The 24,608-nt window shown below is 44.3% G+C and overlaps 1 protein-coding gene across 1 annotated transcript in view; it reads right to left on the bottom strand.

The window, feature by feature from the left end:
• RYR3 (ryanodine receptor 3) overlaps positions 1 to 24,608 on the bottom strand; it is a 625,867-nt gene that overhangs the window by 185,574 nt on the left and 415,685 nt on the right. The window contains exons 57-59 of the mRNA XM_065402721.1: positions 22,362 to 22,424; positions 11,708 to 11,783; positions 11,392 to 11,515 (exon numbers count right to left, since the gene is read on the bottom strand). Of these exons, the coding sequence (XP_065258793.1) occupies positions 11,392 to 11,515; positions 11,708 to 11,783; positions 22,362 to 22,424 (263 nt within the window). The remainder of the gene's footprint in view (positions 1 to 11,391; positions 11,516 to 11,707; positions 11,784 to 22,361; positions 22,425 to 24,608) is intronic.

Below are 24,608 nucleotides of genomic sequence, written 5' to 3'. Positions count from 1 at the left end.
TATCATGACTTCAGAGAGCTATGATCACATTATACAAATGAAAGTGTCTTCATTCTGAGCCTGATCCAGCAAGATGCTGGCTACTCAATTTCCACTGATTTCAGTGCATGGTGAAAATGCTGAATATTGCATAGGAAGCAGACAGATCCAGATCCACAAAAGAACATAAGCACCTAACTCCCACTTTAAGCACCTAAGTCTGGAATTTAGGTAGAACTGAGATCCTCAAAAACCCTGCTCAACTCTGAAGATGCCTCTAGTGCCTAAATTTGCACCATAAGTTCCTGCTTCTGGGCATGTGCACAATACATCATTCTAGACACCCAGGTGCCTATGCCCCAGTGGGACCCTCAAACCAGGGGAAGATAGGTGTTCCCCAATCTTTCTCACCTGTGGGGCCTAAGCTGGTAGGTTTCTTCAGAGCAGGTCTAACTCTACACAAAATGGCTGGAGACAAGAACCCCTCCTTGCAACCTTTTGCCCATTGGATAGGATAGCACTAGGCTATGGGATATTCTTTGCGGGTCTCTCACAATCTCGCCCGTTGAAAGTATTTTCTGTGTATTAAAAATTAAACATACATGGGTCTAGAGAGTGAAAAAAGCTCTGTAGCCCAGTGATTAGGCCACTCAGCTGAGTGGCAAGAAACCCCTGTTCAATCCCTTCTTCTCATCAGGCAAAGAGAGGAATTGAACTGAGGTCTCCCACATCCTAGGTGAATGTACTTACTAACCAGTAGGCTAAAGGGACTCATCTTTCCCGCTACCTAGCTGGCTTTTGTGGATCCCATTTTTAGGCACCTATCTCCCCATGCGTTGTATAGGCAGCCCAAGCCCCTAAACTCAGAGTTCTGGATTCCACTGGGTGCCTAGGGATCTAAATTGTAGGTGCCAGAAGACTCAGTGTTGCAAGGCCTAAGTCCCTTTGTGGATTTGAACCTTAGGGTTTTTTTTTTCTTGTAGTACATATTGTTTAAGCCATATCTTTGAGGCATCATTCAGGTTCTCTATTTAAATAAAGATTAGTGAGGGGGGAGGCAAAAAAATATGTATGGAGTTATGCCTATGGAAGGGACCTTGAAGGTCATCCAGTCCCCTGCCTTCACTAGCAGGACCAGGTACTGTCCCTGACAGGTTTTTTTTTTTTTTTGCCCCTAATCCCTAAATGGCCCCCTCAAGGATTGAACTCACAACCTCCAGGGTTTAGCAGGCCAATGCTCAAACCACTGAGCTATCCCTCCCCCCAAATTTGTATTTTAAAAAAATAGACAGGAAACTATAACTGTCAAAATGCCATGCATTGATTTAAGACAAAAAAAAAATTAGAATATTCTAGTTACAGAGTAAACTTTCCCTCCCTGAAATTTTCCTGTCATTGTTTGCCTAATTTATTTCCCTCATAGAAGTCAGATAGCTCTATCGATTTATGTCTTTGATTTGTTTTTAAAACAGACTTGTATTTACTTTCTTTTATTCTGCTTTACCTCTTTGTTTTTTCTACATTTACTTTGCTTACTACTTTTTCATCATCACTGTATACTTGTTCATTCTCCCTCCAGTGTTAAATGCATGACAGTTTATACATTTCCATGTTCTGCTATTTAATTATTTGATTTTGTACAACCAAATAACTCTCTCTATATTTGTTCCATCATGTGGTTTTTTTGATTACAGTAACAGTGAGTATCTGGCAGCTATTTATGCCTTATAGGCCTCTTCTGCTTCATGATCTCTCAGTGTACAATGCAAACAAATATGTTTCCTTATTTTTCCTGAGGCCATAGTGAATATACTCTTCTTGACTTTATATTATGTCATGATTGGTAACTGATTACATGTAATTTCCTGGAAAATCAAGGACTTGATAGCTTCATTAAATGGCAAAGAATCCTTCATCATAAGAAAAAAGAGAGCAGCTGTCTTCCAAACTCATTTACATGGAATGAAAGCCACTTAACTTTAAAGGAACATAAATTGTTTCTAATATGTACCCTCATAAAGCCTAAGAAATTATTTCTATACATCCTATTTCATAAAAACCTAAAAGTCCAGTTTTCTTCAAATGTGTTAATTTGAAGAAAAAGGACTCAATTGTTAAAGCAAAGGCAGATACGTTTATAGAGTACACATACTATGCGACCTAACCAATCCCAATTACAAAGAACGTACCTGTTTTCACAGTTTAGCCCAACAGTTGTCTGACTGAAATTCTGGAAATGGGGTAACTGCAAGCAGGGATTTCAAAAGGTGTTGCCTTTATATATTATATTTTAAAGAAAATATTGAGAAAAGGTTATTGTCTATTGGTGAAATTCACCCAGATGCAGAATGCTGCCACAAGGCCTTCACACCACTTCAACCTCACATAGGGTTGTGCTGGACCAGCAGCTATTCTCCTCTATGTGCCATCAAAAAGGTTTCCATGCTGGCCCCATAGGGGGCAGGTCAGGAGGATGACTGAAGATGAATATTTTAGCAAATCCAGGGGTGGCACCAATACCCTGTGCAATTAGTATAGAGGGGCTTCAATTGCTATTCCTATACATAGGTTACAAAGCAACTACTCAAAGGAATGGGAGTGCTGCACCACAGACCTGCAGTTTGGCTTTGGACTTGGATGAATTTAATTCCAGCTGCTCTGATCTCCACTCACAAAGAGCCTAAATATTTGAGTTAAGTGGATTTCATTCAGTAAAAATAAAGGACTACAATTTTTAGGGCCCTATGATGTAAACACTTATGCACATGATTTACTTTAGTCATACAAATAGTATCATTGCAGCCAACAGGAGTACTCTTGGGAGTCAAGTCACACCACCTGTGTGTTTATTGGTATTAATTTATTTGAAGCTGAGTCTATGCTTTCCCTATAGGCATTCATTTTTTGAAGAACAAACTAAAGCTATCTACCTCCTCCAAGTTCAGAAGAAAAATGGTTACATACCTGTATTGTAACTGTTGTGCTTTGAGATGTGTTGCACATGGCTATTCCACTTCAGGTATGTGTGCACCCAGCACACTGTAGCTGGAGAGTTTTCCCTAGTGGTACCTATTGGGGTGGCACATGTGCTGTGCATCTCCTCATGCATTCAGGTGGGGGCATAAAAGACAGAGGTGCCCCAGTACCACCTCAGTTCCTTTGCACTGGAATTGTAATATAATGGACTCTGAAGCACAGTTCAAGAGGGCAGGTCATGGAATAGACATGTGCAACACAGCTAAAAGATAAACAGTTACAGGTATAGAACTGTTTTTTCTTTGTCATCTGATTGCACATACCTATTTCATTTCCATGACTCCCAAGCAGTTGTCTATGGTGCAGAGCTTGGAGTCTATTGAAAAACTACTGCAGAACTGCCTTCCCAGAATCTACATTGCTTCTGGAAGCCAATGAAATGGCACAGTGCTTGATAAAGATGTGAACTGGAGACCAAGTAACTGCTCTACACATATTTGGTATTGGAATGTTCTTTTAGAATGCTACTAAACTGTCTGTGCACTTGTGGAATGTGCCATCAGCTTGGAAGGTGGTTTAGAATTTGCAACATCATAACACGTAGAAATGCAGATGATCCAATCAGAAATCTGTTGTGAGGTAACCACTTGCCATTTCATCCTCACCCTTCCAGAAAAAATATTTGAGGCAAAGTACGACAGCCAGCGAATGAAGTTATTCCTCACCCTTGTGTGAATGTGGTTTGGAAAAGAACCCGTAGGTAAATAGATGGTTTAGTTGAAATGGAAATTAGTACCCACCTTAGAAAAAAACTTCAGAGGAGGTCTTAAAGCAATGTTATCCTTATAAAAATAGTATAAAGTTGGTCTGCCAATAATACTTGCAGTTTTCCAACCCTATAATCAGAAATAAATGCCACCGAAAGGCTACCCTGGGTGATAATATGGAAGAGGGCAAGAAGCTAAAGGCTGAAAAGGAAGACCCATTAGAGCTGACAATATTAAGTTTAAATCCCAGGGGAAAGTAGTTCTTTAACCTGAGGAAAAAGCCTGGTTATTCCCTTCAAAAAGTCTGATTAGCAGAGAGTTGGAAAATATCAAATGACCTTGAAACAGAAGATAAAAAGCTGAAAGTGCAACCAGGAGCACCTTGAGGGAGCTTAGAAAGAGACCTGATTCTCTCAGATGTAGCAAATACTTTAGAACATCCTGAACCTCTGCCTCACCAGGAAGAACATTCCACTTGCATGTCCACAGCAAGAAAAGGTTCCCTTTGTGTAGGTAACGCTCTCTGGTGAACAATTTCCTATTGTTCAGTAAAGTTCGGCACAACTAGTGACCATTCCTCCCCCCCCCAGTCTAGCCACTCAGCAGCCATGTTGTGAGGCTCCGAGGATTGGATTTAACACAAGGCTGTGATTCTCGGAAAGCAGTCTATATCCTGAGGCAGAATCAAGGGCAGTCGTACTGACAACTTCTGGAGGCCCAAAAACTGGTGCTGTTGTGTCCAATTAATATTAGAGCTTGAGCAATTAATATTAGAGAAGCATGATCTTACTTTGTTTTGAGAATTACCTGAGATATATCAAGGGTACGAGAGGGAAGGCGCAGAGATTCATCTTCCATGAACACAGGAACATGTCCATGATTGAACCCAGGCTCTGACCCATTGTGGAGCAGAATCGATGGCACTACTTCTTTTGCTTTGTAGTGAAAAGATCCACAGTCTGTCTCTCCCAGGTCTGAAAAATCACTCGTACTATATTGATTTTTAGAGACCACTTGTGATCCCTGCTGAAAGACCCACTGAGATGATCCTCCAGAGAAATTTGAATCCCTTGTAGATGAGACACCCGGAGTGATATCTTATTCTGAATGCAAAAATTCCAGAGCCTAAAAGCTTTCTGACAGATCTGATCTGGCTCCCCATGTCATAATGCTGTCATATTGTCTGTAAGGACCTGAACAGAATTTCCCCTTATCTCAAAGATTTTAAGGCCAGAGGAGATCATGATCATCTATTCTAGTCTGACTTCCTGCACATCACAGGCCACAGAACCACACCCACCCACACTGGCTGAGTTACTGAAGCCCTCAAATCTTGATTTAAAAAGACTTCAAGTTACAGAGAATCCACCATTTACTCAACTTCAAGCCAGCAAGTGACCCATGTCCCACACTGCCGAGGAAGGTGAAAAACCTCCAGGCTCTCTGCCAATTTGACCTGGGAAAAAAATCCTTCTTGACCCCCATTATGGTAATCAGTTAGACCGTGAGCACATGGCGAAGAGACCCACCATCCAGACATCTGGGAACAAATTCTCTATAGTAACTCAGAGCCCTCTCCATCTAGTGTCCCATCTCTGGCCGGGGGAGATATTTGCTAATAGCAGTCACAGATAGGCCATATACCATTGTAGTTAACCTCATCATACCATAAACTTATCAAGCTCAATCTTGAAACAAGTTATGGTTTTTGCCCCCACTACTCCCTTTGGAAGGCTTTTCCAGAACTTCACACTGCAGATGGTTAGAAACCTTCATCTAATTTCAAGCCTAAACTTGTTGACCGCCAGGTATATCCATTTGTTCTTGTGCCAACACTGGCCCTTAACTTAAATAACTCCTCTCCATCTCTGGTGTTTGTCCCTCTGTCAGGGACCCAGACGTGCATGCCAAACTAAAGAAGACCAGAGTCATAGGAGGAAGGGGAGGGAGAAGGGCACTCCCTTGCAGATGTTTCATTGAACTTTCCACCAGTTCAAGAAGGATATCAAGGATATCAAGAAAGATATTACTCTTGCAGGTACATGAATCAACCTTTCCAGAGGATGTCATATGGACAATTGATGGATTTTTAACCAGTCTTGTGGACACCTCAGGTGTCATCTGGCATGCAGAGTTACATATGTGCAAGAGGCCATGTGTCCCAGAAGCCTTAAACACTTTCTCACTGTTGTTTGCAGGTGAGCCTGGAGCAAGTTGCATAACTCCAGAATTGCTTGAAACCTGGTCTGAGGGAGGCATGCCATGGCTGATGCAGAATCTAGGAGCGCCCAGAATCACTCAATTTTCTGTACAGGATAAAAGACGGACTTCTTTGTTTTTATAATCAGGTGCAGCTGGGCAAGCAGAGTCTGGATTTTCCTGATGCCTGGAATGCCCCTGAATTAAACAATTGTTTAGGTAGGGGAATACCTGAATGCAAATTCTGTGGAGATAGACAGCTATGATGGCCATGCATTTGGTAAATAATCTGGGAGCTCATGAGAGGCAAAAAGGGAGGATAGTAAATTGGTAATGATGGCCTGATACCAGCATGCTAGATGGAGGTTATCTTTTGTTCCCAATACACTGAGTCAAGCTGAGCAGCCTTTCCTCCCACAGATGGCTCAGTATCGTTTTCATTTTCACATAGACCAGGGGAAAAGTTCCTCTTCCTTCCTGGCTGTAGTTACCTATTGTCATCTCCCAAGCAGCTATCACACACTTTACATGGACATTTCCCATCCTTGGATGGGTATCATAGATTTGGCAGTGTACTGCAGATGCCGCAGTGTCCCTGCTTTCAGCTGGAGGCACAACTACCACCCTGCTCTGTAGTGCCTCTGGTTCCCTGATAATGATGGGCAGAAACCTTATTTCTGGCTCAGTTGCAGCCAGGATGCCGAGGGAGACAGACATGTCCTGCTTACTCCAGCCCACTGACTCTGCTACCAAGCCCGGTGATGCCCTGCCCGCTGCAGAACCTGTGTCTGCCGCAGACCTGCCAGGACTACTGCTGGCCATCTACCTGGAGGAGACGGAAGATGCCCCGTGGTGCCAGGTACACCCTGAGGGGAGGATAGAAAGTGGCCCAGGGACAGCCTACTTCAGTCTGGCTGTAGCGCTGCCTGAAGCACGGTCGGCGTGTTGCTGCTGGATTCTCCGCTGACTCAGTGGCAGACCACTCCGCCAACTATTAGGGCCCTGGGTCGGGGCCCAGTGGAGTAGGGTGGGCCGGCCCCCTCCCTGGCACCCCACACCTGGGGTGGCAGCCTCCCCTCGCCAGGTCAAGAGGCCTGCATTTATTTGTTGTCCGCGAGAGCTAGGACGTTTGGCTCCTGGGTTTTTGCTATGTCCCTGCACCAAGGGCCCAGAGCTAATTGACTCCTGGGTTTTCGCTCTGCCCCTGCCTGAAGGGCTCAGAGCTTAATTGACTAATGTATTTGCTCTGCCCCTTACCCAAGGGCCCAGAGCTTAATTGACTACTGTGTTTGCTCTGCCCCTCTTTAAAGGGCCCAAAGCTTATAGACAGATGGGTTCACTCTGGCCCCTGCCTAACAGGCCCAGAGCCTGCAGACTACCGTGTCTGCTCTGGCCCCTGCCAAAAGGGCCCAGAGACCACAGACTAAGGTGTTTGCCCGGCCCTGGCTTAAAGGGGCCAGGGGCTATAGATGGTTGGCTGCTCAGCCCCAGTCTAAGGTCCAGTGCCTACTGGCCCTGGGAGACCCTGCTTTTGCCTGAGGGCCGGAACCAACTGACTATCTGGGGGATCAGCCCTGTTAGACCAATTGAGACACTAACGCCTAACGCTAATTCCCCTGATATTCGGCAGCAGTCCTTATGGCATAGTGAGGCAGTGTGGCCTCCCTCCAACCCAGAGTGGGAGGGACGACCGTCACACCACTACACCCTCTCATAGCTTGGAAATGCTACGTGTAAGGGAGCTGGACCAGAAGGCTAAATGTAAAAGATAAAACAGGGTCACAAGAAAATTTTTCATCTCTTTGCTGTTTGGATTCTTGCAAGGGCTGGAGCTAAGAAACAAGAAAGCAGAGAACCCTAAGGTCTACCTGAGTTAAGCCCCGAAAAGACCATCCAATGCTGACAGATTATTATATCTCTGTCACTTTTTAGAACCATAGACTGAACTCATTGGTGCATAATGTTGCCTTCTTTAACCTTTAAAGAAGTCTTATTTCTTTTTCTTAGTTAATAAATCTTTCGTTAGTTTATTACAGGATTGGCTACAGGTATTATCTTTGGTGTGAGATCTAAGGTGCAAATTGATCTGGGATAAATGACTGGTCTCTTGGGACTGGGAGCAACCTGAATATTGTGTGATTTTTGGTGTAAGTGACCATTTATCACTAAGTCCAGCTTGCCTGGGTGGCAAGATAGACTTGAGATCCTAAGGGGACTGTATGACTCCATGGTAAGACTGTTATAGTGATCCAGAAGTTCACATTTGTTACTGGCCTGGTAAAATCTAATTATAGAACATATCACCAGTTTAGGGTGTCTGCCCTGCTTTTTGACACTCTGCCCTGAGATAGGCACTCATGGTCATGAGCCCCTCCAGACAGCATGACAGTGGTGACTCCCCAACCCACTCCCATTTTTCTTATGTACCCCTTAATTTGAATTGCAACTTCAGCATACTTCATATCTCCTTTTTTTCTGAATTCCCTCAAACTTCCTTCAGGGATCACTTTAAAATTTTTGCAGTAATTCTTTTTAGATAGCTCTCAATCTTTGCAGTTCTCTCTGTTCATATAGATGAAAGTGACTAAGGCCTTCCCTGGCAGAAGTGGAGCCAGACACCGTACCATGTCTTCTTGCCCCACCTTATTAATTCACATCCCATTTCAAAAGCATTTAGAAATACATTCATGTCATCCCCTTCCCTAAAGCAAGGAAACAATTTGGAGTCTATGTGGCTCCCCCAGACTAGGCATATGAGGTCTGGCTCCACCTACCAGATCAGTTTTGCTGGCACAATCTCTCCATCTCGAACTGATGTTGACACTCCTTCTCTCTCTCTCTCTCTCTCTCTCATCTTGCTGCTTGACCGGGGGCAAGCACCTCTGGGTTGCTGTTTCTCCAGGGGCTACAACAGTGTACACCAGTTACCAACCAGCCTTCACAAAGCAAAGTACATTTATTCTTAGGGCAAAGCATCACAGAGAAAACATATAAAAACTACACCAAATCTTACACGCTTAGTAATAAACATACCAGAAATTGCCTTTCAGTCTTATGGGCCCTACTAGGCCAAAGTGATTCCATCCTTTTAGCAGGATTGGGGCCCCGTTGGACAGAATGTCCTGTCCATTTTCTCACTCAAAATGAAGGCCCTGAGCCCTTTATATATCCCAAGTTCTTTGTTTGTCTCTTCATCTTTGGAAAATCCATTCTGAACCAGTATGTGCAAACCACCCGTGGTGGTGCTGCTTCTCCAGAGTTGGTTACAATCCTGGGGTAATCACCCCTTATTGTTTTTAGTTCTGTAAGAGCTGTGGTAACTCTTCCCCATAGCAGTAGCAGACTCACACAGCTATGAGGTAGCTGTGGTAGTGCACAGAATGGACTTCCATCTTGAATGGTCCCTGCAAGTCTTCTTCCTTTGGCAAGAGTCAATATGGGAGGCTTTAGGCTTCTTAAATCTCACAAAATTGAATCTTCCAACCTCTTTCATGGTTGGCCTCATGCCCTACTTCCTTCAATGGCAGGTCTATAAACCTTGTATAACTGTACCTTCTTGTGCACATTGGACATGACCCCATTTTTGCAGCTGTCTTGTTCTTAACTGGTGCAAGACTGCAGCTTGGCAGGATCAGCTAATTTGTTTGTGACAAAATCAACCAATGGATGTTAAGAATATGCCATATCTTTTGTTGAAAAAAAGTTTGGTTTCCTCTGCTCAGCTGTTTTTAATAACCGGTTTTCTGCTCCATATAACAGACATGCCATCACGACTGCATTGAACACTCATCTTACTTTTCGCACAGACATCCTGTCACCAAAACAGAGGCCACTGAAGACACTGAAATCCAGCATGTAACTTCGTTGGATATAGAACCCTCTGCTATCAACTACCAATCTTCAGCGATCTTACTTCTCCACCATTCAGAAGGAGACTGTCCCCCTCCCAGGTGCTTGGAAAGTCATCACTACTGATAAATGGTGTCTAAGCACCATGGAACTGGGTTACATGTTCCAGTTCTTTTCTATTCCTTTCCCCTTCCACATCCCTCTTCAGCGACCCCCTCATGTGTCACTTCTTCTTTAAGAAATCCAATCACTTCTTCATGTAGGAGCCGGTATCATTCCATAAAGTAGTTTCTTATGTCCCTGGATTTTTGTGTTCTCTTTTTAAAAGATCAGCAACCACAGCACTTGGCTCTATTTTGCCTTGGTGAGGGCCACATTAAATAACGGGTATAAGGATCACTGCTCAGGACAGACCCCCTTGCAAGTTAGACAGTGCTTAAATCCAGGAGACTTGGACATAACCAAACTGCCTAGTGCCAGGTGAAACAATCGCAGAGAAAATAAGAAATAAAATATTCCCAAGTGGGAAACAACAGGTAACTAAACACTAGCACTATAACAACTATTTGCAAGAAGAAAAAAAATGTTTCGTCAGAGGAAAAAAGGGGAACCAGAGTAACGGCCCCTGGAGAGCTCCAACAGTGCAGTGATAAGGAACTGAGGGGGTGCTTGGATGGCTTCGCCCATTATTCCTTGGCCTGGATGTACAAGGAAATGCACAGTGCATGTGCCACCGCGATGGGTACTGCTAAGGAAAACTCTTTTGGCAAGTCCACACCTGAAGTGGAATACACATGTAAAATAGTCTGAAATGGAATAGACATGTGCAATTACTTGAAGAAGAACCCCACTTACCAGACCACTTTAGTTTACAAGAAATACTGAACGCTATGAAATATACAAGGCCTTAAAGGCTCTTTGTCGGGTAATGTCTTATTACATTTTTACAAAAAGAATATTATTTAACTTATGAGGTTCTTCCCTTCTGGTATAATAATTCATTTTTCAATGGTTTGGCCTCATGCAGTATTGCAATAATGAATTATTTATTTAACCGCAGAATAAGTAATTCCCTAGTATTCATCCTGCCCTCAGATAAAATGACGCATGTCATGGTGTCTTTTGTAAGTTCTACCACTTTGCATGAACAAGTTATACAGGGATGCACACCGAAGAGTCCATTTGTCTTACAGATTAAACATAACCCTACAGACCAGTTATCATAAAAATTCAACTAAAAGTGTTATTTTATGCATATACATTTCTATAGCATTAGACCACAAAGCGTATTTTCCCAAAGCCTATGATCCTTACTGACAACTGCTAGGTGTTAATTTATGAAGTTTTGAGCTGTCTGCATTGTTTGGTTTAGATCTTATTATTATATTTTGTATTTGTCATGAACTATAAATCTTACCTATTTGTGCTATCCCCCAAATAAAAATAAAAATAATTTTCTATGTTAAGAAAGGACTGGAAATTATAATTTTCTTTTAGTTACAGATAAAATACAAAATGGTAATTATGTTGTTCATAATTAACAGAAAGAGTAGTTAGAGAAAGTAATGAGCAAGAATGAAGGTATTGGTAAGGAAATGTTTTAAATAAATGCACAGCTTACCTAGATACAACAATGCCATTCATTTGAAGGAATTTAAACAGCTCTTGTGCCTTCTCCCGGTCCCGAGATTTCTCCTTGGCTGTCAAGGTGTCATAAGGTACCAGTAAAGGATGACTACCTCCTCCTTTGGAAAGTTGAAAGAACTGTAAATTTTTCTATTGTAATGTTACTTTTCAAATATAAAGGGACCTACATAATTTACATTGTTGTATGTTGTCTCCTGTTCTTTCAGACTCTTCCACCCCATGCCCCCCTCAGACTCTTCCACCCCCCGCCTCCCTCATTTCATTTGTGGTTCACCAGACTTTATTCTTACCTTTGCTCTCCAATTCCATTTTCTTCTTTTTGGCCCAAATGTTATGATAGTTTTCCGCCACTACCTCAACCATTCCCTACAACGCCACAAAGAAAAGGCAATCCAAAATTAAAAGGTGATAGAATAAAAATTTTGCTAACACTATTCCACATAAATACACTTTAAAAACTGAGTTGAAATACAGAAACATTGTAGACAAGATATCAACTATTTTATCTCATTAATTAATTTGATGTATATACAAAGCATTAGCCTCAATAGAGACATTATTTGGATCTGACCCAGAATAACAACAATAATTGAAGGGCAAGTTCCGATCCGGAGATATTTTCCAGCATGAATCAATGAGTGCTTAAAATCATTATGTTTACAAACAAACAAACAAATAAATAAATATTGTTCATTATGTGTATTATTGTAATACCTAAAAACCCTGGTCATGGACCAGAACCCCTTTGTTTTAGGTGCTGTGCAAACACAGAAAAAATGCAATCTCTGTGCCAAAAAGGTTAAGTATAAGATAAAAGACAACAGGTGCAAATAGACAGATGGGGGAGTACAAGGAAACAATAAAACAATATTGGTTAGCATGACTGACAATGGTTTCAGCACATCAGCAGTCTAAATGTTGTCAAGTTATTGTAAGCATCATGGCAAATGAGAGTTTTAAGGGGGAATCCGAAGGAGGATAATGAGATAGCTTTGTGGATGTTTATAGAGAGCTCATCCTAAGCATGTGGGGCAGCATGGGAGAAAACACAAAATAACTGTTTGAAAATGTAACACATGGATTATGGATGTTGGCCTCACTGGCCAGTCAGAGGTGAGAGTTGACATCTTGATAGTGAATGAGATGGGGATAGACTGTGAAGACAAGAAGAAGTAGTTACTCACCTTGTGCAGTAACAATGGTTCTTTGAGATGTGTGTCCCAGTGGGTGCTCCACTCTAGGTGTTGGTGTGTCCCTGTGCCGGAGATTGGAGATTGGAGATTTTTCGCAGCAGTACTCGGTCGGGGGAAGGGCGCGCACAGGAGCTGTCTTGTCCAGCCGTTGGCGCCTCCTGTAGTGCGCACATCCCCGACTGTCTGCTCTGTTCCTTCTCTATCACAGAGCTTGGCTGTGTGAACTCTGAAGTAGAGGGGAGGAGGGTGGGTAGTGGAGCACCCACAGGGATATACATCTCGGAGAACTATCATTACTGCACAAGGTGAGTAACAACAACTTCTTCTTCGAGTGGCGTCCCTGTGGGTGCTCCACTCTAGGTGCTTGTAGAGCAGTACCCCGGCAGGGGTTCGGAGTTATGTATAAGTGTGTGATGAGAGCACTGTGAGGCGTAATGCTTTGCAAAAGTGAGCTCTGATGTCCAGGTTGCAGCTCTACAAATGTCTATTAAGGGGACATTGTTCAAGAATGCAATCGATGTCACCATGGCTCGTGTTGAGTGGGATCTGATGCCCATAGGGGGTTCTTTGTTATGTAGGTGGTAGCAAGTTTGAATACAGGAAGAGACCCATTTGGAGAGTCTCTGGGTCGATATTGTAGAGCCTTTGGAGCGCTCTGCTGTAGAGACAAATAGTCTTGGTGACTTGCAAAATGGTTTAGTTCTGTCCAATTAGAAGGCTACAACCGGTCTGACATCTAGCATGTGTAACATTGCTTCTCGAGAATCCTTATGTGGCTTGGGATAGAAGGCAGGTAAGAGTATGGTTTGGTTAATATGACAATGTGTAGCCACTTTGGGCAAGAATTTTGGGTGAGGACATAACATGATTTTGTCTTTGGTAAATACCACGTACGGTGGTTCAGCCATGAATGCTCCTATTTTGCTGACACGTCTTGCAGATGTGACTGCTATTAGGAATGCGACCTACATTGACATAGAGCAAGCAGGTTGCTAGAGGTTCGAAGGGTGGTCTTGTGAGACATTTGAGCACAAGATTGAGATCCCATGGTGATGTAGGTTGGCGTACTTCTGGGTACATGTTCTGTATACCTGCAAGAAAGCGCCGTGTAATCAGATGAGCGAATATTGAAGCCCCTTCTATCTGCTCGTGGAGGGCCGTGATGGCAGCCAGATGTACTTTAATAGAACTTATGGCTAACCCCATTTCCTTCAGTTCTAGTAGGTAGTCTAGGATCATAGATAGAGGCGCCTTGGTTGCGTCCAGCTGTTTTTACTGGCACCAAAGGGAGAATCTTCTCCACTTGTGGTGGTAAGTATTTCTAGCGGTGAGGCGACGGCTATTTAGTAATACCTGTTTTACTTTCTCCGAGCAGTTCAATTCTCCAGGTTAGAACCACACAGGAACCACACTTTGAGATAGAGCTTCGCTGGGTCTGGATGGAGCATCAGGCCCTTGTTCTGGGACAGGAGGTCCATCCATAAGGGCAGCGGTTGTGGAGCACAGACTGCTAGGTGTGACAGGTATGGAAACCAAGTCTGTCTGGGCCATGTGGGGACAATGAGAATGATGTATGCTCTGTTGAGACGTATCTTGCGGATGACCCATGGGATCACTGGTATCGGCAGGAAGGTGTACATGAGTGACGTGTTCCATGGGATGAGGAAGACATCCGCTAATGATCCCGGTGCCAGGCCTGCCCTGGAGCAAAAGAGTGGACATTTGTAGTTTGTTGCTGAGGCGAACAAATCGATTACTGGGTGACCCCATTTTTGGAATATCGTGCTGAGAACACTGTCGTGGATTTCCCACTTGTGTTCCTGTGAGAAGTGCCTGCTGAGGGTATCAGTTATTGGCATCCCAGTAGGTACGACGCTGTGATGTTGATATTGTTGAGGATGCACAAGTTCCATAAGTTCATGGCTTCTACGCATAGCGAGTGAGACCTGGCTCCCCCTTCGCAATTGATGTAAAACATGCATGCCACATTGTCGGTGAGAATAGAGATTGAGGTCTGCCGTATGAGTGGGAGGAAGTGGCGGCATGCATTGTGTACCGCACAGAGTTCCAGGAGATTGATATGTAGTCGGATTTCCGTTGCGGACAACTTGCCTTGTACATTGTGGTGACCCAAGTGGGTGCCCCAAGCTATCAGGGAAGCGTCTGTTGTAATAGTCGCTGACGGCGGGGTCTTGTTGAAAGGGAATCCCTGAGCATACATTCCCTGGTTGTGTCCACCATTGTAGGGAGAGGATAACCCTTGGTGGTAGTGTCATGCATCTCTTGAGAGAGTATTTGCTGGGTGCATAGACCGTGCTCAACCAGTGTTGCAGACAACACATATGGAGTCTGGCATACTTTACAATGAAAGTCATAGCTGCCATATGTCCCAGAATCTGAAGGCATGTCCTCACTGAAGTTTGTGGGCTGATGGTCACTGTGGAAATAAGATTGGTCAATGTAGTGAATCTGTGGCTTGGTAATACTGCCTTGGCTTGTATGGAGTCTAGGTTGGCTCCGATAAACTCCAAGTGCTGAGGTGGTTCCAGGGTGGATTTCTTTTAGTTTATCTGTAGACCTAGCTGGTGAAACAGGTCTATTGTGGTCTTCAGCATGCATGCCATTTCTTGTCGATTGGCACCCTTGAGTAGGCAATCGTCTAAATAGGGGAAGGTTATGACTCCTTTGCATCGTAAATCTGCTGCTACTACTGCGAGTGTTTTTGAGAATACGCAGGGAGCGGTGGAAAGTCTGAAGGGAAGGACCCTGTATTGGTAATGGTTGGGTCCTACTGTGAACTGCAGGAACCATCTGTGGGCAGGATATATTGTAATATGGACATATGAATCTTGGATGTCGAGGGCTGCAAACCAGTCCCCCCTGTGTAGCGCTGGGATTATTGTGACCAGTGTGGCCATTTTGAACCTGTGGTTGCGTACAAACCTGTTGAGTTTTCAGAGATCTAAGATTGGTGTCCATCCCCCTCCTTTCTTCTCTGTCAGGAAACATTTGGAGTAAAAACCCTTCTCTCGGTATAGGTGTGGTACTAGTTCTACAGCACCTAGCAGTAGGAGGTAGTCTACTTCCTGTTGCAGAAGGTGCTTGTGAGAGGGGTCCCTGAGGAGGGACAGGGAAGGGGGCAGGGTGGGGGGATGGTTGTGAAAGGGATGGTGTAGCCAGATTGTATGATCTCCAATACCCATTGATCTGTGGTTATCGCAACCCAGGCACGGTAAAATGGGCGTAGGCGGTGACCAAAGTTGTGGGATGGGGTATCTGTTGGCGCTAGAGGTGTGCAAACCCTCGACCAATACTTCAAAATTGTGGCTTAGATGTAGATGGATGGTTGGACGAGACCTGGTTATGTGGAGTTCGTCATCTCTGAGCCCGTTGTTTGGGTCTGTTCTGAGCGAAGTATCGTGGTTGTTGATGGTTAAACCAGGTGTCTCATGATCTCTGGTATGGTGTAAAGCATTTGTCGTTTGTCAGGCAGTGGGTATATGTCTAATGTACGCAGCGTTGCTCGGGAGTCCTTCATGGTATGGAGCATGTCATCTGTTTGAGACGAGAATAGTTTATCCCTATCGAAGGGAAGGTCCTCCACTTTTAGCGGTTGTTCTTTCGGAATTCCCGAAGCTTGCAACCATGATGCTCTTCTCATAACCACAGCTTTTGCGGTTGTTTGGGCAGCTGTGTCTGCTACATCCATTGAGGCTTGCAGTGCTGTGCGGGCTATTATCTGACCCTCATTAATAATGGTGTTGAATTGAGGACGTTTGTGCTCGGGGAGGTCTTCCATGAGCTCTTGTATTTTACTATAGTTAGAGTAGTCGTAATTTGCTAGTAGAGCAGAATAGTCAGCAACTCTGAGCAGAAGAGTGGCTGATGAGTAAACTTTACAGCCAAAGAGGTCCAGTCTCTTGTGTTCTTTATCTTGTGGTGTGGCGTGGAAATGAGGCTGTTTATTTTGCTGATTGGCAGCCTCTACTACCAGAGAGCAGGCTTGAGGGTGTGAAAACAAAAATTCCATGCCTTTGGCTGGAACGAAGTATTTCCTGTCAGACCTTTTGTTGGTGGGTGGTGCCGATGCTGGTGTTTGCCATATGGCCTCCGCAGGCTCCCTTATAGCCTCATCCATGGGGAGGGCGAGCTTGGCCGATGATGCTGGCTGTAAGATTTTTAACAACTTAAGTTGTTTCTCCTGCACATCATATAAGGCAATTTCTTGGCTGTTTACTATTCTTTTGACGAGTTCTTGGAACTGTTCCACGTCATCTGGTGCTGTCGGGGTAGACGGTGTCACCGCTTCCCCTGTTGCGGAAGATGAGTGTGGGGCAGGTGGTGAATCATCCAGGTCTGCCTGTGATAGTATCTCTTCCTCTTCTATCTCTGTCTCAGGGGGGTCAGAGGTTTCTCTGAGTGGTAAGGATGTATGTATGCTGAATCCTCTTCTGGCTGGAGAAAGGGGGCCAGAATATGGGTTCTGGTATGTGGCCCAAGGACCCCATTGTGGCCATTGCATGGGATAAGGTGGTAATGGGTAAAGCCAGTGCTGTGCATACCAAGACTGTGAATGCTCAGATGAGGCTAAGGCTTCATAGCGTTCCATGTAGGTCTCATATGTGATGGCGATGAACACTGAGAGGAGAAGTGGGTGTCCTGCACGTCTACTTCCTCGCCACTATGCATGGAGATCGCTGCAGGAGATGAAGGATAGTATCGTGCTATGTAGCTTGGGGAGCGTTCGGTGCCGAGCAGTGGTGACTGCGGTGCGGAAGAAACCGCTATGTCAGTCTGATGTAGGAGTTGTGCTGGTCCCGCTGTGGGGTTGCAGTCAACCGTTGGAGTGCTGACCAGTGCCGGATTCAGCTTGCTAGCCGGCATCAAGTCTGGAGTCGGTGGCAGCAGCATTTATCGTGGTGCCGCTGCCTGTGTTGCGCTCCGCACCAGGGTAGTCGGTGCCGTGGAGGAGACTTGACATCTCGACTCCGGTGCCGCGCAATGAGGCTCGGCAGAGGTCTGCTGAGGGACGGTGCCGGAGGAGCCTGGTGCCTCATAAGTGCTCTCTCTGGATGAGTGGAGCACTGAGGGTAAAGACCTCGCTGGGGAAGCTCGCTTTTTGTGAGAGTCCCTTGTTGGAGAGGTCGAGGCTCGCTTCCTGATAGTTTTGGAAGTCGGAGCCTTATCATCGCTTAGGGATCTCAGTTTATGAGACTCCCCGGAGGACGTCTCTTGCAGAGGTTGGAAGGATTTCTCCATCAGAAGCATTTTCAAACGGAGATCCCTATCACATCTTGCTCTTGACTTCAAGTTGCTGCAGTGTATGCTTTTCTGGGAGATATGAGTTTCTACCAGACAACGGATGCAGGATGCGTGGCCGTCAGAGACCAGCATCGGTTCACGGCAGGAGTCACACTTTTTAAACCCTGTTGAGCCCGGCATGACTTCAGTTAAGCCTCTCCCCCGCTCTTGATAGATGAGGGTGGGAGTTAATTGAAGTGGTAAACCATAGAGCTATTCCTAAACTGAGAACTAAGTAAAGAAATTTTTTTTTGTTGAAGAGGAACTAACAAAACTATGTAACTAAGTATAGACTAACAAGAAGTTCCTATGTAACTTGTAACTTTTTTTCCCTAGTAAGAATCAAGGAGAGTACTGCCGCGGAGCTCCGTCTGCAGCCGAGGATGGTTGAGAAGGAACTGAGGGGACAGTCGAGGGTGCGCGCGCTACCGGAGGCGCCAATGGCTGCACGAGACAGCTCCTGTGTGCGCCCTTCCCCCGACCGAGTACTGCTGTGAAAAATCTCCGATCTACAGTGCAGGGACACACCGACACCTAGAGTGGAGCACCCACAGGGACACCACTTGAAGAAGAAGCTTATGTTTGATGCAAAAGAGAAGGGGGAGCCTGCAGAAGGTGCAAAGAGAGGAATGTCATGATCAAAGCAATGAGCTAAGAAAATGATCTTTGTAACAGCATGGTGAGTGGATAGAGTGGCACAACACTGCATTTGTCAAGGCCACAAAAAATTATGTTCCAGTAATCAAGACATGAGAAGATGAGACAACAATTATAGCTGCATGAATGGATAGGAAAGGCCGTATCTTAGAGACGTCATGAAAAAAGAATCAGCAAGCTGTAGACACAGCCTGGATGTGGGGACCTCAAGAGATGTCAAATTTAAAGATAATACCCAAGTTAAAAGCCTGAGTGATAGGCAGGATGGCGGTGCTGTCCACAGTGATTGAGAAAGATGATGTGGGGAGGGTGTGGGGGGAAAGATTATGAGATCTGTCTTAGCCAGGTTGAGCTTGAGCTGATGGCTCAACAGCCACAAGAAGATGTTAGAGAGAGTCTGAGATTTTAGCTTGGGCAGATGGAGACACACCTAGAGTAAAGATGTAGATCTGTGAGTATTCAGCACAGAGATGGTAGTTAATTTGTGTTTGTGAATAAGATTACCCGGAGATAAGGGGTAGAGAGAGAAGAGAAAGGGACAAAGGCCAGAGTCCTATAATACCCACCGAAAAGTTGGAGGAGGAATGAGGAGGACTGCCAGAAGAACAAGCTGAAGGAGTGAGGCTGGAGTTAGGAGGAGAACCAGGAGAGGAAAGTCACGGAAGCTGTGATGATTTTGGGAATTTGTCTCCATAACTTATGAATGTTTGATATCATGAACTCTCTGCATGTATCTTCATCAGACTGCAAACTTCATTTTGATTATGGGAGCTAATTGTCTGTTGTCTTTTTACCTCCATGTTGGGACTGAAATACAGGGCTGACAATAGAGGATTGTTAAATGGAATGATCTATTCAAATATAAACACCCTAGAAAATAAGCTGGCTCCCACTCAGGAGAACTGGTTTGTCAGGGGAGAGGCAACTAGCAATAAGGTCCTGTGTGGATCTGTGATCACCTGAGGAATCTGATTCCAGAAGTCACCTGACAAAGGTTTTAAAAAGCTTATAAAAGGCCATTTTCACCAGCTCAAGTGGAGGGAGGCTGCTACAGGAGCCTGAAGAGGCTGGGGCTAACTCTGCTTACCTGAACTCAGATGGTCCCCCGTGGACTTCCAAGGGAAGGGTGAGCCAGGATGAGGGGAATGGTATTCACAGTGTTTGTTGTTTTCTAAATGTTCTGTGCATCTCTTGTGCTGTTAAGTAAAGAGAATTCTGTGTGTCTTGTGTGTTACATCTATCATGTGTCCTGGGAGAGTTAACCTGTGACTCCAGAGCACCCACATAGGTGGAGTTCTGGGAGTCGGGGGCTGGGATCGAGGACATGGGATTCCATTAAGTTGGAAGAGCAGAGTTGTTTAGCTAGGAAGATGACAGAACCAAAGAAGAAAGAACAGATTTGTAATGGAGGACGTCAGCCAGGCCATGGGATTTCTGCCAGAGATGCACCGTTATGCCAACAGACCCTGGTTGGCGGCGGCCAGGATCAAACCTGGGACCTCTGAAGCTAAATGCATCAGCCTCTACTGCATGAGTTAAAAGCCACATAGCTCTGAGCTAAAACTGTAGCTGACTCTTCAATCTCTAGCTGTAGTAGGTGCCACTAGAGGGGGACACAAAGCAGGCATGGTTACAGCTCTACAACATGAGAACAGGAGCACAGGAAGCAGATGTTGGGCGTGAGTCAGGGATGAGGGTTGGCAGACCTGGCAATGGGAGAGCTGGACCAAAAAGTCAAGGATGAAGAAGAGCAAATCATGGAGAGAATCAACAACCATATCAATGGAAGAAAGGGAAAAGAAAACAGGGATGAGAGAGGTGAGAGCAGATGAGAAGTCATCAGTACTGATGAACTGGAAACATGGAGCAGGGAGGGGACTGATGGGTGATGCTGAAAGAGATCAGGTGATTGTCAGAGAGGATGAACTCATCAACAGAGAGATCAGAGCGAGATTAGTGATTGGTGAAGACCAAGTTAAGTGTCTTTTGGTGAGTGGGAGACTTGAACCAGAGCTGCAGTTCAAAGAGGTGAGAGCAAGGGAACGTGCAACTAAGGGGTTGGATGGGTCATCAACATGGAAGATGAAGTCACCAAGGATGAGTGCTAGAGATTGTGAGAAGAGGAAGAGAGAGACCCAGGAGTCAAAATCAGAATGAGGAGAATAGATGGGGAAGAGTTGGGTGGTAGATGTCAGCAACATGGAGGGGGAAAGGAGAAGAGTGAGAAGCAATACTGTTTAAAAGAGGAGAAAGAGTGGGAAAGGGGAAGGAAAGAGGGTCAGAAGCAGCAGGACTGGGAGAGGAGAAGGCCAACACCCCACCATGGTCTGATCCAGGTTGGGGAGTGTGAGAGAAGGCACGGGCTCTATAGAAGATACAATATTTATTTGTTTTAAATATTTGTTTATTTTCATTCTGATTCAGAACCGCATTATTTATTTAGTTTTGTAAAAATGACCCCTTCAATGATCTGGGTGCATGTACTTAAAAAAATAACATATAGAAAAGCAGTGTCATTTATAGGCTGTTTTTCCCCCAGTAAACTTGTTTGGAGTAATAATGCAACCTTTATAAGGCATACCTCAATCATATTTCACTCTCTTATTAAATGCCTGGGAAAATACATGAGCTTTGGAACATGCCTGGAATATTAATTTATTCAGGCTCTTTAGAACCAAGACAAGAGACAGGTTCTTAAGACGCGGGGCAGTTACTGAAAATGCTTTGCCTGCAGTTCCCTTAGGGGCTTTACATTATAATATTTTCTAGAAGGCCAGATGATACCAGTTAGCACATGAAACACTGTCAGCAGGACAAACAGCAGACATCTCATTCTGAAATCATGTTAACTGACCCTGCAAAACAGAGAACAAATGCGGTATCTACCTATTTGTATAGGAGGGTGCAACAAGTGCACTCACAGACATGTACATATACCCAAAAAACCCCACATATGTGCATAAAATGGGTAAGTATATACTGTGACAGACCCAGACCAGTGGGGTACAGGAGTCTGGTAGAGGGCAAATATACTGGTCACTGGATGAGTAGTTTTCTGTTCCCTGAGTGACCAGAGCAGGGGCTGCACTAGAGTAATCAGGAACCTGCTAGAACCAGTTAAGGCAGGCAGGCTAATTAGGACACCTGGAGCCAATTAAGAAGAAGCTTCTAGACTCAATTAAGGCAGGCTAATCAGGGCACCTGGGTTTTAAAAAGGAGCTCACTTCAGTTTGTGGTGGGAGTGCGAGGAGCTGGGAGCAAGAGGCACAAGGAGCTGAGAGTGAGAGGGTGTGCTGCTGGAGGACTGAGGAGCACAAGCGTTATCAGACACCAGGAGGAAGGTCCTGTGGTGAGAATAAGGAAGGTGTTTGGCGGAGGCCATGGGGAAGTAGCCCAGGGAGTTGTAGCTGTCATGCAGCTGTTACAGGAGGCACTATAGACAACTGCAGTCCACAGGGCCCTGGGCTGGAACCCGGAGTAGAGGGCAGGCCCAGGTTCCCCCCAAACCTCCCAATTGACCTGGACTGTGGGTTCTCCCAGAGGGGAAGGTCTCTGGGCTGTTCCCCAACCCACATGGTGAATCTCGGAGGCAAGAAAATCCGCCAATAAGCGCAAGACCCACCAAGATAGAGGAGGAACTTTGTCACAATACACAGATTCACATTTGCAATCACACACGTGCAGGTTTTTGTAGGCACAACAATTACACATTCCTTTGAAGATGTGACCCTACATGTTGATAAGTCACTTCATATTTTTTTCTGCAGAATACACTGAGAATATTAATACATACCTGGAGCTCCCTAGAGAGTACAACATTAGAAAGATCAAGTGGTGTTGGGCTGTATCCATTTCCCTGGAAATATAATGGAAGAGTTATTGATGTTTTTAAACTATTTACTTCATTTCTACTGTCAACAAAATTAGAATTAAACTATCTAGATTTCTGAAGCCCTTTGGGTATGAATCATGTTTGCCTTTGTATTTTGTACAGAGATGAACATACCATGGATGTTTAACCAACAACAGAGGCTATAATACACTTATATTTATTCTTTACATGCTCATTTTGTTCATCAGGCCCCAATGCAGCAAACCAATTAAGAACATGATTATGGTTAAGCATGAGCAGTCACACTGAAACCAATGGCACTACTCATATGCTTAAAGTTAAGCATGTGCTTAAATGATATGCTGAATCGTTTCCATTTGTCTTTACATGATCAGACCCTTATTTACATGGCTCTTTGAAACAGTTTTCTATTTATGTGATGTTACCTAGTGCTGGTAATGTATATTGTGTATTTTCAAAAATGCAATTAAAGATTATAATATGGATTTATGTAAAATGTAAACAGACTTTTCAAAGAGAACTTGTTCTTCTTGTAATAGTTCTAACACGACGTTTAAAAATATATGCACATTACATGATAAGGCTATCAGAGGGTGATTAGCTGCAACAAACAGATAACCTGCCTATCTCCTTGGGCCTCGTCTTGTCCCACTGACCAGTCAATGAAAAAATTTCCACTGGCTTCAATAATACAGATGCAGGCTCCTTATGAATTTGCCTCCATAAGCTTATGAGCATGTTCAATTGTATGTGTGACACTGCCACTCTGTGACACACACCACACAGGATGAGTATCTATCCGGGCAGAGGCGAAGAAAATGTAATCAAGGCTTCTCACTAATCCAGGTCATCAGTGAGCTAGAGATTCACACCAGCAAACGAAATAAACTTTTGGAGATTAATTTCTAAGGTTCTTTATCTGAGAAATGTACACAAAATTTGATGGCAGCCAATTCTACTGTATACAGACAGGCATCTATCTGTCCTATAAAGAAGTATATAAGAAAATACAATAAAAACCATATTTAAGGAAAAAGTGAGATGCAACTTTTGGAAATCTGTGAATGGGAGGGCACAAGCTAAAGGCCCCTCCCCACAGCCTAACAGGAAGAGCTACAATTATTTGGAGGAGATACCAAGTAATTTGGGGGGACAACGAATGTAAAACAGGGAAGGGAGTGAATGTCACAGGGGCAAAAGCAGGGAGCCAGAGAGGGACACTGAGCAGAGAACCCCAAACAACACCCACTTTTCCTTGAAAGCATCCAGAGAGCCAGTGGGTGGCTCAGAGGAACTCTGCCCGGATATGTGAGTGAAGGGAGGAGTGCAAATCAAGGTAACACAAAGAACTACACAATTAAGGGATCAGACTGCAATATTCATGTATTTAATATGGTCCTGGCCCATTTCCAGTTCCCTACCACAAAGTACTAGAGGCCCTTTTGCTTAAACAAGAGAAAAAAACCTCTCAGAGAGATCACACTCATTAGGTTTCATTAACATTAAACAAAAGATTTGAAATACCCCACCTAGTACCTCTAGGCTGAATATAAAAAAGGCTCGATTCCCAAGTCTTCCAACTAGATTCCCAAGGAAATGGAGGGAGGTTGTTTCTGAGGGCATTCTTTCTTTAGAGAGTGCCTTTTCTTTCTAGGCTCATCTTTTATTTAGCAGTGCGGCCCACCTGCCTTTGTTATAGGGAATCAGCTTCCAAAGGGATTCAGGTGCTGTCTTTCAAGTTTTCTGAGCCATGCAAGGAACTTCCCTCAGTCCTACCTTCACCTAGAGCTCTGTTGTCCCAGTGATTAGGTTGATGCCATCTCAGTTTATTAGGGAAGCTGGGATAATATGCTTCAGAGCTATAAGGACCCTCCTTTGGGGTCTGAAAGGGTTTGTAATGCCTATCACACATATCTTTTTTATTTTGGTCAGCTCTTTCAACACTTTTTAGTTATAATTGTTATCTGCAATTATAAGACATCTATCACTATGGTATGTGACTGCGGATAAGATCTATGGCAGTTGTTTTAATGTGTAACTAATTATGCTTCAGCAAACAGAACCATACTAGCCACTTCTAATAACCTACTACAAGCCCCCGTATGTGAAAGCTCCATTCCCTTGTAATAACAGTTTTATCCCAGCTTCCCAAATCTTTTAAAAATAACTTTATTTCCAAGAACACCC

This window comes from Emys orbicularis, chromosome 4, assembly GCF_028017835.1.
Source record: "Emys orbicularis isolate rEmyOrb1 chromosome 4, rEmyOrb1.hap1, whole genome shotgun sequence".
Lineage (NCBI taxonomy): Eukaryota > Metazoa > Chordata > Testudines > Emydidae > Emys > Emys orbicularis.
This window is presented reverse-complemented; position numbering and strand designations above follow the sequence as displayed.